At 33.0% G+C, this 13,991-nt stretch overlaps 1 protein-coding gene across 7 annotated transcripts in view; it reads left to right on the top strand.

Moving 5' to 3' along the window:
- The window catches only part of Cep170 (centrosomal protein 170), a 106,366-nt gene that overhangs the window by 10,502 nt on the left and 81,873 nt on the right, over positions 1-13,991 (top strand). For all 7 annotated transcript variants that reach the window (XM_010642596.3, XM_010642594.2, XM_033762053.1 and 4 more), the window contains exons 2-3: positions 9,541-9,686; positions 12,393-12,482. In XM_010642596.3, the coding sequence (XP_010640898.1) occupies positions 9,582-9,686; positions 12,393-12,482 (195 nt within the window). In that variant the 5' untranslated portion in view covers positions 9,541-9,581. The remainder of the gene's footprint in view (positions 1-9,540; positions 9,687-12,392; positions 12,483-13,991) is intronic.

Below are 13,991 nucleotides of genomic sequence, written 5' to 3'. Positions count from 1 at the left end.
AAAAAAAAAAAAAAAAAAAAAAAAAAAAAAAAAGACTCTGTTACAAAGAATTAAGATTTCAAAACTTGTAAATTGAAAGGTAGGAGCAAAAAGAATGCAGATAAATGAAGAGGAAAGAAAAATTTGGAATTTTGGGGAATGTGGCCCAGAGGCAAGGGATTGCGGTTTGGCAGCCAGCAGAAGCAGGTGTAGTGATTATTGTGAATAGTGTTCAGAGTATAATTCATTAATAGAAACTGGTATCCTTTTTGCTAGAGGATATTAGGTCAATTCCAAGTTGGTATCCCCTGCCCTCCAATATATAAAATGAGAGGTAGGAATATTTAACAAAGAATGCTGTCTTGACAACCATTTCTTTGATCTACCTCCGATTTCAGTGGAATTTAATGAGTAGAATTTTTAACATAATCACAGTGAGGTCATACATGCATGACTAGCCCATCCGGCTACTTATATCACCCAGTGAAACTGTCCCATGCCCCCTGTTGGGAAGGTCATGCATGTACCACCAGTGGTTCAAGCAGATGGGAATGTATTAATGTTTGATTTGTCCTTTCCTATCTGGTTCTTGAGCCAAATTTGTAATCCCTTATGACAGTTAAGCATAATTGTCAGATTAGCTAGATTAAGAGACTTCTGGAAAGGTGACTGGATCATACTTATTAATGGATTAATCTGTTGATGTCCATGGTTGAATGTGCTATTAGGTAGGGGCCAGTTGGAGGTGGGTCTCTAAAGATGTGCTTTTGGAGGGTGTATCTCTCACTGGTGCTGTTCCTGGATGCCGTGAATTATGCAGCTTTGCTCCATTATGCCCTTCTGCCATGATGTTCCTGTCTCATAGCTAGCTATACATGGACTGAATTCTCTGAAACCATGAGCAGAGTTAAACCTTTCCCCAACTTCATGTCCTGGATGTCAAGTATTTTATTGAAGTGTTGGGAAAGCTGACTTGTATATCTCTCTTCCAAGTCTCTGCATTCTAAATCAGCACATTGTTTTATCTTTGCTCTGGTATCTTCTATTTTATTCTATTTAATCTTCACAGTTAGGACCTACTCCCCTCACTCCGTCCCTTCCATGTTGTCAGCCTGTCCAACCTGAGAGAATACAGTTGAGAGATTAGAAAATACGTACATTTGTGATAAAGCTAAAATAATCCGTTGCAGTTCATTATTAGCTTTTTAAAAAATCTTTTAACATGCTTTCACATTACATTTTAGCCATAAATTCAGTTCACGTTAAGTATTTTTGAAGCATTTTTGTCATGTGTTTAATCTACAACCTAGTTATCTCAGTTATAATAGTATTTCTTTTAAAGTGGTTAAAAGGCCTGCCTTTTCTGTTTTGTACTGTCCAGTTTTGTAGTCTTGTGGTGGAGCTGTGGAGCACATCTGTAGTTTGGAATGCTTGATCTGATGTGAACCGAATCTGATTCAGAATACACTGTTCATATTCTGTAATATTTCTAAATAACAGAGAGTTGGTATACTTAGGGTATGGTTCAGTAGTTGAACATTCATAATGTTGTGCGACCATCACCATGATCCATTTTCATAACTCTTCATCTTTTAAAGCTGAAATTCTATAACCATTGAACAGTAATTCTCCATTGCTCCCTCCCTTGACAACTACCATTCTACTTCCCATGTCTATAATTTTTGAGTACTTAAATCTCATACAAGTGAAATCTTATAGCAGTTATCTTTTTGTGATGGCTTATTTCCACTTAGCGTATTGTTTTTGAGGTTGATACATGTTAAAATGTAGGTCAGAATTTACTTCCTTTCAAAGAACTAATGGTATCCATATTTTGCTTATCCATTCATCTGTTTCTGGATGTTTGAGTTACTTCATATTAGCTGTTGATACCAGTAATCCTTTATCATCTATCGTAGCTGCTTTTTAACCTCCAAATTACAAAAGCTCTTCTCCCAATGAAATAATGTCAGAGTTCTTTAGGCTAGCTATGGCTATCAGGTCCCTCCTTTAATAAAACTCCTGCATTTCACTTTCTCAGACACTACATTGAACTGTTACATACTTTATAATATTCTGACAATGATGAACCAAATCACCTCAAGCATGGATAACCTCGAAAATTACAATATATGGAAAGAGTAGACTTGTAGATATAGTAACAGTTGAAATGATTGTTGAAAATTTTTAGCCAAAGGTAAGACTTAATTTCTTATTTAATTTACTAATTATTTGAAAGGCTTAATTATACTATCTTTATATATGTAAATATAAAATTCTTTGCTAATTAGATAAAAAAATTTTCTTCTAACCTAAATTTATCAGCTTAGCCTGCATGTTTATATTCCGTAAAGTGTTTAAGCCATCCTCAATGTACATAATCTTGTGATTTCTGTTTGTGTAGAGCTGAAGTAGCTAGAGCAGCTACTGGCCATGTAAGAATATTTTAATTAAAATTAAATAAAATGAATAATCAAAGTTGCATTAACTGTACTTCAAATGTGTAGTGTAGTTATCATGTGGCTGGTAGCATTGTATTATTGTGGATGTATAGCATTCCATCATCATGGTTCGTTCTTAAAATGCTGATGTAATAGATTTATAAGCCTTATAACAGCATGAAGGTGAAAAGAAAAGTGATATAATTTAGGCTAGTGGCTAGAGACATTATTACATTAAAACACTACATTGGTGATACATGCATAAAACACATTCTTGCTTAAAACATTCTGAGACTTTTTAAATTATGGTATAATATACTTTGAAATTTCATTGCAATTTTCATGTATTAACTGATACTCTGATGGAAATTGTTTATACCCAAATCTCAGACAGTGTACAGTGAATGAGAAAAGGTATTGAAGATAAACAGAAGCCATTTAAAAAGGGTACATGAGATGATAATGTGCTCAGATCTTTTGTAGACAGCAGGCAGAAATAGAAATTGTTGTTAGTGATCAGAGAACAGTGAATTAAAAACATTTGGATTTGAGGGTTTTATAGATCCTTAACCCTATTTATTATTTTACTTTCTTTTCATTGTTATTGTCTTCTAAAGTTTTATTTCCATTCTTTAAGACAGCTTTGTCCACCTATTTCTGCTCTGGTGTCCTATGCTGTGACAAAGTTTTTCAAGTTCTTAATTGTTAATTGATCCTAAAGATAATTTACATTACATTTAGATTCTAGGTTTCTGATACATGTTGTACCCTAATTTGCTAAATTTGCTTCATTGCTCTAGGTTGGTCAGCTGATTTTAGTCTCTGAGTTTAATAACCTATTCTTGGGGCCTGCTTGGAGCAAAACAGGTGGCTAAGAAGTGATTGACATGAGACTGCATTTTGCATGAACTCTCTATATGTATTGCCCAAAAAGGTGGTGCCAGAGAACATGTTATTAGGTAAAAATATATTGTTTACCAGTCATACTCAAACTCGTTAGCCAAATCTGCAACTCGGAATTAGTGCCACCCCAGTCATTTTAAGATATAGTTAAGAAAAAGGGATAGTGGCTGTGGAAAAGCCTGACAGTTAGTATCTGAAGTCCTAGATTTGAGTCTTGATGGTTTTTGTTTATTACTACTAGATTTGTGACCTAGAATAAACCTTTAGCTTCAAATTTCTTCAGAGAAAAATGTTTCTCTCATGCTTGTTTTAGGAGTTAAATGAAAGAATGTGAGAACCGAGAACATGAAGTACAGTACTTAATAAATGCTTGAATCTAAGCTTGATTGATTTGTTGTGTAAAACAAGAAAATTATATTTTAACAAGAGTTGTACAGTTCTATAAAAGCAAATCTAACTATGTTTTTCATAAACTGGCCAAGAAAAGTTGGCAAGAACTTTTAATGCCTAGTTTATGTAAAAGTATAGCATGTTTTTCCTTAGGTCTTTTCTTTATGTTATAAAAATGAATTTTGTGAAGGAAGGTTTTACTAATTTGCTGGCTTTTCTTATCAAATCTAAGTCTTCTTTTGAAAATATATAATAAAATGGGATATAGAATATGAAGCTTGAAGTTTGGAATGTCATCTTCACTTGATTTTAAGAAAACTTTTTTTTTAGCTTTAATGCTGTTTCACATTTAAGTTCTAAATTATAATTGTTCTTGATACATATTTTAACTGCTTTGTAAAAAGTTCATTATGTGGCAGATAATAAAGGTAAAATATAGAGTACTCATTGCAAAATAATTAAGAGTATATGAAAGCAGAAAATTTCCCACTTCTGGTTTGTTCACATGAGCAAGGAGTAAGTATCTTGGTAAGAATCCAGAAATAGCACAGATGTGGTTTTTTTTGTGTGTATAACTATAAAAATGAGATTCTAGATTTAAGTAAATAACTATCTCCCAGGGGTATATTTCATTATCTGCCCCAGATCAAGTTAATTACACAGCAGCTGAATTTTTAAAAATATGTTTTAAGCCTGTGTCATTTTCTCAGAGATTTTCCCTTGACCAGTCAGCCTAAGGAGCACCACCCGACAGCTGTTATATCATACTTTTCTCTTTGTTTTTTCCTTCCAAATGTCACTGTTATTTTTCCCATTTTTTTGCCTGTTCTTAGTTCTGTGAGTATAAGAACTTCTGTCTTCTCGCTCTCTCCCTAATATCGGCATTGTGTACTTGTGAATTAAGAAAAACTGAATTAATTCATTTTATAGTACCCTTTAAGACTTCTTGTTTAAATGGTGTATGTTTATTTTCATTTCCCAGAACCTACAGAATTTTTATAGTTGAAATAATTATATATTTACATATAAATGTTCTCTGAATAGGTATGAGTTCTTAGAACAGTATCTAGTACATAGTGGCCAATAAATGTTACCTGTTACAAATAAAAGATTACAGAAAATTGTGTATACTTGCTTTATAACATGATTGGCATTTTATTTAATCCTTAGCCTTTAGCTGAAATGTAACCTTAAGTATTTCTTTCATTTTCAGAAATACATGGTTTGCAAAGACAAGAGACTTTCAGTATGAAAGATATTTTATTAGTAATTTAGTAAGAATAAAAATATAAAATAAGGATCCAGAATTTTACATTTAAATTTTTTCAGTTCAAGGTAGTTGATATGATGAAAAGATAAAAAGATACAAGTTACAGAAACCTGTATGTTCATGCAGTGGTTCAGTAAGTTTACTTTAATTTATAACCTTTATTGAATGTTCAAATAACAATTTTGAGAGGTATACTTATAATTTTATTCCCCCTTGTGAATTGCAGTGTTATGAATATGTATGTATCAGTATAGTATAATGTCTTTTAACTCATTATGGAATATACTCAGAGGTATAGTTAGCTATAGAAGAGGTATATAGAGGTATAGAATAGTTCCTTTTTCATCCACACATCCTAGCCAGCATTTGATAATTTTTGTGTTTTTGATGATAGCCATTCTGAGTGGGGTAAGATGAAATTTCAGAATAGTTTTGATTTTCATTTCAGTAAGTGCTAAAGATGATAAACATTTTTTCATGCTATGTCTATCTATACTACTTTTTTGAAAAAGGAGTTTTTGATTGGGTCATTTGCTTTTTTTTTTTTTTCCATATACTTATTAGCCATTTCTCTTTCTTTTGAGAATTCTCTCTTCAGTTCTTTTGGCTGCTTATTGGTTGGGCTTTTTTGTTTTTAATTTTGGGTTTTAAGTTTTTTTAATATTAATCCTCTAATCAGAAGACTACCAAAGATTCTCTCCCATTTTCACTCTAGTTTTCACCCTGGTAATCATTTAGTTTGCATTGCAGAAGCTTTTTAATTTCATGTACTCTCATTTGTTGATTCTTGATATAATTTGCTGTGCTGTTGTCTTAATTCAGGTACTCTGCATGTTCCTATGACTTCAAGCATTTGCTTTATGTTTTCATTCAGCAGTTTCAAAATTTCTGATGAAGGTCTTTGACCCATTTTGATGTAGTTCTATTACTGGGGAAAAATAAGCATCTAATTTTCAATTTTGAGCATGTCGATGTAGTTTTCCCCACATCATTTGTTAAAGAGACTCTTTTTTGCAACATGTTTTGGTCCCCTTTGTGAAAATGTAGATGGCTGAAGGGGCTTGAATTTGTTTTGGTGTCTTCTATTTCATGGGTCTTCGTGTATGTTTCTGTGCCATACTGTAATTTTGTACTGTAATTTGAAGTATTGTATCGCTCTAGCTTTACTTTTTTTGGTCAGGGCAGCTTTGGCTATTCTGCAGTCTTTTGTACTTCTGTATGAATTGTAAGATAATTTTCTTCTAGTTCTGTGGATAATTTTATAGATATTTTAATGAGGGTCACATTGAATCTGTAGATTGCTCGCTTAATTTTTCCATTGTAATAATATTAGTCTGCTGCACTGTGGTCTTTACATTTTCTAACATCGTAAATTTTTTCTTCAGTATTCTGTAATTTTAGCTATAGAAGTCTTTTTTCTTCTTGGCTAAATTGATTTCCTTTTCCTTTTTGTGGATTTTTTTTTTAAGCTCCATTGGATAAGTATGACCAACTAACCTACTGACTTGTATAGTATTTTAAAATTTGTACATGCTGAGTGCAAATTAGAGGTTTTTCTGTGGTAAAATTTATATTCTTTGTTGTCTTAGCCAGGAAGAATGTATTTTGATTCAAGGAAATAAATGCTAAAAACTAATACAAAGTAGATTGGAGACTAACAACATCATTAAGGAGTTGTGTAAATGGGAGACAATCATCCACGTAAGGTGACCTTATTAATTGAATAAACTGAGAATGGAGTTAAGACTTGATTGAGCTTTATGCAAATGATATTTTTGTTTTGGTGAAATGTGTTTTGTGTAATGTATATTAATAATACATAGGATCTTACTATAACATAAAGTTCTACATTTTATAGGATTTTGCTTTAATGTTTAGAAATGCTTCTCATTGCAAAGTAAGTCATCCCATGTGGTTTAGTTTAATTCCCAAAGTGTATCACAAATACAGTTTCATGGGGAAAATATTTATAAGTATTATTCTTTTGATTCCTAAAGCAAAACTTGAATAACTGCTATCATTTTTATTATTTTACAGAAGAGGAAACTAAGGTGCATGAAGTAAATAGCTTTTCAGAATTGTGTAGAATAAAAGCAGTAGAGCTAAGATTCAGACTTACCTCTTAGACTGTCTTCCTCCAAGGCTTAGACTCTTAATGACAAAGCCACATTCTCTAGGATAATGATTCTCAAAGCTCTCAATCCATAGACTTCTCGAAGTCTCTCAAACCCTGTCAAGAATTTATGGGATCAAAGCCTTTTCATGATATTATCAAAACTTTTTTGGCCTTGTACTGGCATTGTTTTCATAGTGTAAAAACAGTTGTGGTAAAGTTGCTTGCTCATTAACATAGATCAAGCCAGTGATATTAGAGTATGCCAGTGGTGGTAGTACTCATCATTACTATACGTTTGCAGTTAAGAAACAAATTTAAAAATCTAGTTGCATTTCAAAATGTCTAAGTATAAATTATGAACTACATTAAAACTCACCCTTTGAGTCACATCTTTTAATATTCTTTATGACTAAGTTGGAAGTATACATGAAATACTCATATGGTATATCAAAGTATCATGTGTTCAGGAAAACATGTTGGGTCATTGTGTAAATTGTGAGCTGTACTTGCCAGGAACTTGGTTTCATAAAATACATTTTTGTTTCAAACAAAGATTGACAGGAAAATTACATAGTTGTATAGACCCAGGTATTTGCCAGACAAAGTAAGCCTTAAGGGAAAAATGACAGGACTTAAAAAAAAAAAGTGATAAAATTTGAGCTGTCAAGAGGAAATTAGAATTTTAGCAAACAAATCTCCCACTGTGAGCCTAACAGCTGCCTGACATTTAAAGAGTTTTCCTGGAGATGGGTGCTGATACTAATGAATGAGTTGTGTAGTAGTATAAATGAAACATGCTAGTATTTGGAAGATCTGCACAACTCTGTAAACCAATATTTTCCAAAGGGCCAATGTATGATATTGCAGAATCTCATCAAAAGGAAGGCAGATTTTCATGTAGTAGAGTGTGTTAGTTAGTTGCTTTTCTCTCATCGCTGAGACAAAATACCAGACACCTAAAGTTAAAGGGTTTATTTGGCTTTCAGTTCATAGGTTTCAGTCCATAATCAGCCAACTCCAAAGCAAAAATGACAAACAAGCCTAGCAGAGCAGAAACAACATGGCACACACAAGGCAGCAAAAGTAAAAGGACAGAGAGAGAGTTAACAGTGTCTCCCTGTTCCTTTTATCTTATTCAGACTATTTAGTGCAGGTAGCACTCATGTTCAATACTAGTGCCCTTGAGTCTAGCATTGCATCATGAATCAATTCCAGCTTCACACACTCTAGATCAAGCCTATGACCACGTGAGGCTTTGGGGGGACACCTAGACCTCAACCATAACACAGAGTGTGAATGGCTCATTAAGATTCAGATTTCATGTGACAAATAATCTTCAAGAAACTATCACTTAACAAAATTTTGATGCAGAAACCAAAAAAATTGTAATTATTTCAAAGACTATTTAAATACACCTCCCTTTCCCAACTATTTCTGTTACACAAGTTTTCTTTGTATTTCAAGTTAAACAGTATATGTTAATGAATGCAAAGCTTCATCTTATATTAAGCAAGACTTTAAAAGGATTGCAAAATGTAAAACGGTACTATTTTTTTCATTATAATTGCTTTTGTTTTGGAAAATAACAGGTTCTCTTAGAAACGTTAATTTTTAACAAATTGTTATTTTAAGTGAATTAAATACCAGTTTCTTGGTTTTTAATTTCAATATGGCAAATATATGTAACTCTTATAAACAAATATTGTTAGCATTCCATTTTTTAAGAGTTTAAAAAATCCTAACTTAAATTTAAGAATTGTTGCTCTAAAAAAAAAGTATTAAGAAAATAAAATACATGTGAGAAAAGAGCAATTTAAACTACATTCACTTGTTCTGTACTTAGAAGTCAAACAAGCAATTTCTTTGCCTCTGTAAGTAGTTTCTAATTAAATATCACATACAGTCATCTTTAATGCAGTCTTTCTCAAACCACTGATAAATTAAGACATTTATTTGTAAAGTATTTCTATTATATTCGCATTCTTAAAGTTAGCATCTCCTTGAGGATTATAAACATTTATGAGCTGTTCTATAAGCCTGTCAGGAGAATGTTGTTTACTAGTTGACTACCTATCTAATTATCTTAATTCTCTTCCACCTCTTCCTGTTTCTTTTCCATCCCTTCATTCATCTTCCACTTCTTTTAAGGAGAAAGGTCTTGCTATGTTGCCCAGGCTCTGGGCTTGGCTCATCTGATCCTTGTCGCTCAGCCTCCCAACTAGTTGGGACTGCAGGCACTGGCCACAAGGCCTGACTTCATGTCTGTTTTCAGTTTGATGCTTTGTAGAGTTTTTGCCTTACTTTACTGATAAAATTTGGCCTATATTGGTTGTAAATGTTGATGGACGCAGTTCTATTCTTCATCTACCTATGGGCTTTGGTGAACGGATACTGAAGCTAAAAAAGAATCTGAATTTGTATTTTTCTTCATGTTTCTGCAGGATGATGTAGCTTTGCCGAAGACTTAGAAGCTAAGCAGAAAATGAGCTTAACATCCTGGTTTTTGGTGAGCAGTGGAGGCACTCGCCACAGGCTGCCACGAGAAATGATTTTTGTTGGAAGAGACGACTGTGAGCTCATGTTGCAGGTAATTGTGTCAGCCTTCTCTGTATCTGCTCAGAACTTGGAATTAATAAAAATACGTATTGTTCTACTTCTTTAAAGAACAGCACTGTTAAGATTTGAAAACTTCCTGGCTCTCTTTTAACATACTATCTGTTTAATTATTTTTGCCCTTGAATTATCTAAAAATAACTTCTAAGTTTTAAGGAATATATTTTGAAAAATGAGAGCTCAGAAGAGAAGCTTATTCTTAGGTAGGAAGTTTCGTCTTACACACTTTAAAAATACGACTCATTAGCCAGCCGTGGTAGTTGCTCTCCTGTCAGTCCAGTTCTCTGGAGGGTTGAGGCAGGAGGATCTCAAGTTCAAATCTAGCCTGAATAATGTATAGCTCACTGCAAAGAACTTGAGTTCAGTTTTATGATTAGTTGTTATTTGCCTGATAGATGATTTTTCAGGTCAGTTGTAGAGAAATGACAGTAGTACTATTAATAGAATTCGATTTAATGCTGAAATAATTTGTCCTAGAGAAATTGAGATTTCAGAAAACCAACCCTAAAAATTACCTTTAAAACCTTTAAGAGGAAGAGACATTTATGATGAATGTGTAGGTATGGTAGGGAGATTGTTTTAGGTAGCATACTGTTTGTTTCCAAGGACAGTTTAATTTACAGCTTTGTATTCTAGGAAGAAACGATAAAACATTCTCAGAATGGAATGTTAAGCCAATTGGAGAAGGGATTTCTAAGTTTTACTGATGTCATAATAGTTGTCATTTCAGATAGGATTTATATCTGATTAATCTGTTGTTTACCTGCTCATTTTATGTATGTGACTAGGAATTAGGCTGTGTTTATTTGCTGTAGTTGAGGTGTCACTAACAGTTTTTTCTAATGTCTTTTCTTTTGTCTCCTATTCAGATTTTCCTAAAGAATTCCTTACATAGAGTTTGATCTTTGAAGTTCTTCTGTTATAATAATGCCTTTTATATATGTGTGTGTTTAAATCTCTGTGGATATGGTGATAGGCTTTGAAAGGAAGTAACACATCCTATAGTGCTGTTGCTACTTTTCAGTCTTCTAGTTACGTCATTATGTTTTTTTTTGTACTCTGCACATGCGTGTGAAACAGGAATGCTTAGAAGGGACAGGAATTGGATATTTCTGTCCTGGTGTGAGTTAAACTGGTGAAACCTATGTTGGTTAGGCTTCAGTGAAAGAGCGAAGACTTTTAATTAGGAGAACAGAAAGCTCTGGGGGTGTTCCTTTACTTTTTCTGTCCCCTTGGTGGAAGCAAATTTTTTCACCATCTACGTTGGGATCTTCACATAGCTTGTGGGGCTAAGACTTCTAAAAGTGATAGCGTCTCTGAGGCTGTGCCCCTAGGAGTTGTATATTTCAAGCTGGCCCACTCCAGTCTGTAACAGTTAATCCTATAACTCTTAATATTTCTTCCAGTTGGTAATTCCAGCTTTCCCTGTAATTGCTTGAGTGTATAGTTCTCAGAGCGGCAGTTTTTGCTAACTTAATTGGGTTTTTGTTTATTTTGTTAGAGTCTTGATATGTTGCTTAATTGGTTCTCAGACTTGTGAGTTCATATGATCCTACTGTAAGCTTCCTGAGTGTTGTGCACCACCATGCTCAGTCTGAATTTTTGATGTTTAGTTTAACATTTTTCTTACTGTGAGAGTGGAAGAGGTGACTTCTCTAAATTTTTTATGTGTTGTACTGCAAACTGGAAGGCACATCTCTTTCCCATTTTTGATACCAGCTTTGCTTTTAATATACAGAGGTTTGCAAAATTAATCCTATAACAAATGGTAACGCATGTTTAGTGGTTCATATATTTTCTCTTGCTGTGACTGTCATTCTTCACATTATAAAAACATATGTTTTTATAGGCTCAGGGTTCATTTTTTAAGTCTTTGTCTGGAAACAACTCACTAAGCTCTGAAGTGTATATACTTTAAAGGAGACTTCAAAGCAGTTTTCAAAAACTGTGGTATGTCAGAGTAATTGCTTTTTTAAAACTCTGATAGAAGTTACTTTTAATTCCAATTTTAGCCTCCATTTTTAGTGAGAATAATTTTATTCAGAAACATGTATTATGTCCTCTTTCCTGTAAGTCTTGGGACTTTTTTTCTTTGGTACTGGGGATCGAACTTGGGACCTTGTGCTTGCAAAACTGGTGGCAGAACCACTGAGCTAAAGCCCCGGCCCAAGTCTTTGGATTCTTTATGCAGTTTATGTTAATAATTTTCGTTATTGAAAGAAGAAAATACTATAGGGTACATTTTTTTTTTACAGTAAGATAAATCAGTTTCAGATTACTAAAAATTCGGCCCAAGTCTTTGGATTCTTTATGCAGTTTATGTTAATAATTTTCAGTATTGAAAGAAGAAAATACTATAGGGTACATTTTTTTTTACAGTAAGATAAATCAGTTTCAGATTACTAAAAATTGTAACTTCATACATTCAACAAAGTAATTTCTTTCAAAATCAGAATGTGAATTTAGTAGAAGGAATATTTTAAAAATTTGATGAAGGTAGCCAAATTTGTAGTATATGGTAGCACAGTATAAATCTAATGTAATATTTTACTTTTGCTTTTCCATGTATCCTTTTCTTATATTTTCTATTGTCCTATATACATTATTTAGCTAAAATCTTTTGTTTAGTGTTTATTATAGTACTTTCTTGTATTTATTAAACTTTACAAATTCGTTTCAGTCTCGCAGTGTGGATAAGCAACATGCTGTAATCAATTATGATGCCTCTACAGATGAACATTTGGTGAAGGATTTAGGCAGCCTAAATGGGGTAAGGTAACCGGTTTATTTTTTACCTTACTTGAATATTTGTTTAATATTATAAAAAGACAAGTCAGATTGCATTTCCTGTTTGTATTATATTTCCTTTTTTTTTTTTTTAGTTTGTATTTTACTTTGAAACACTTGCTAGACACAGCACTTCTGTTCCTAAGAAACTAAGCAGTAAATGTAAGAATTGGGAAAGGAGTTGATTGGTTAAAGATTTCCTTAAAGAGAATGAGACCTAAGTTTGATCTCGTTGTATGGTTACAGTTTATGTAGGAAAACAGTTGAAAGTCCTATCAGTAAGAATGCAAAAAGCACTCTTACGGGCAGACAAATATGGGTTCATTGTAGAAAATAAACATAGAAAGGTGGTTTGATGCGAGATAATGGAGTGCTTTCTGTAGTAGTCTTAAACAAAACTGAAACATAGCCATTTACCTTACCAGATGTGGAATAGTATCGGCGTACTGATGATTTTGTTCTTTGGCTTCTCAAGGTATTTTTCTGTTACTGCAGTACATTTTTTTCCTATTTTTTCATGTGGTCTTTTTATATTTGGCAGAATATAAGAGAATGCTGAAACTTTCTTAATTTCTTTTCTGCTGATTCTGTATACCAATAATGGCAAACCTTTTAGAGTTGATAACGAGCAGCCTCCTGTGGCACGTAGGTTTGCTGCTACTACTATATGCTGTGATAAACGAGCTTGACTAAAACCAACAGAGAACATGTGCCAAAGAAGTATCTCAAAAAATAAACAATAGCAGGCCATACCAGAACCAGAAAAAAAAAACATGTTTTACAGCTTATTTTTCAAATTTGTGTATGTTTTCTATATAATTTTAAATGTATATTTTGAAAAGCAGTAGCAGTTTGATGCAGTTGGGATACACGTAGTTTCTGTTAAATTCATTTAAAAAATGAACAGCACAGATAAAAACAATATTACATTTGCTTGTAAATTAAGAAGTTCCCTACACAGAAATCTCTTTCTAATATCTTACTTTGTTTTTATCTGTGATATATTAATCTGTGTCTCTGTGCTGAATTGTAAGCACCTAGAGAGTTCATGTAACTTTTGTAGTACCTGGCACAGAGTGCATAGTACAGGGGCACCTGAACCCAGTAAATGTGTTTTACATTTGATTTTTTTTTTTTTTTGGTACCAGGGATTGAACTCAGGTCCTTGAGCCTGCAAGGCAGGTCGTGGCACCACTGAGCTAAATCCCCGGCCCCCAGTAAATATGTTTTGAATGGAATTAATTTTCTATCTCAAGGTTTTCTAGAGAAAAATGTTAATCTACTTCTATATGTAGAATATTGTGTAACAAAGTTGTAATCTGTTTTTATGTCTAAAAAAACTTCATTTTGATGATAAAGCTATTCTTATATATGTCCTAACATTATTATTTTAGGAAATAGTGAGAATTACATTAGTGTCTTTATTATGTCTTTTAAAAGTGTGATCAAATATGAAAAGTATTTGGTGGTTTAAAAAATCAGGTGAAATACA

This window comes from Fukomys damarensis, unplaced genomic scaffold (assembly GCF_012274545.1).
Source record: "Fukomys damarensis isolate Sample0158 unplaced genomic scaffold, DMR_v1.0_HiC HiC_scaffold_11, whole genome shotgun sequence".
NCBI classification, from domain to species: domain Eukaryota; kingdom Metazoa; phylum Chordata; class Mammalia; order Rodentia; family Bathyergidae; genus Fukomys; species Fukomys damarensis.
The sequence above is the reverse complement of the archived record's forward strand: the minus strand, read 5'-3'. Positions and strand labels throughout refer to the sequence as shown.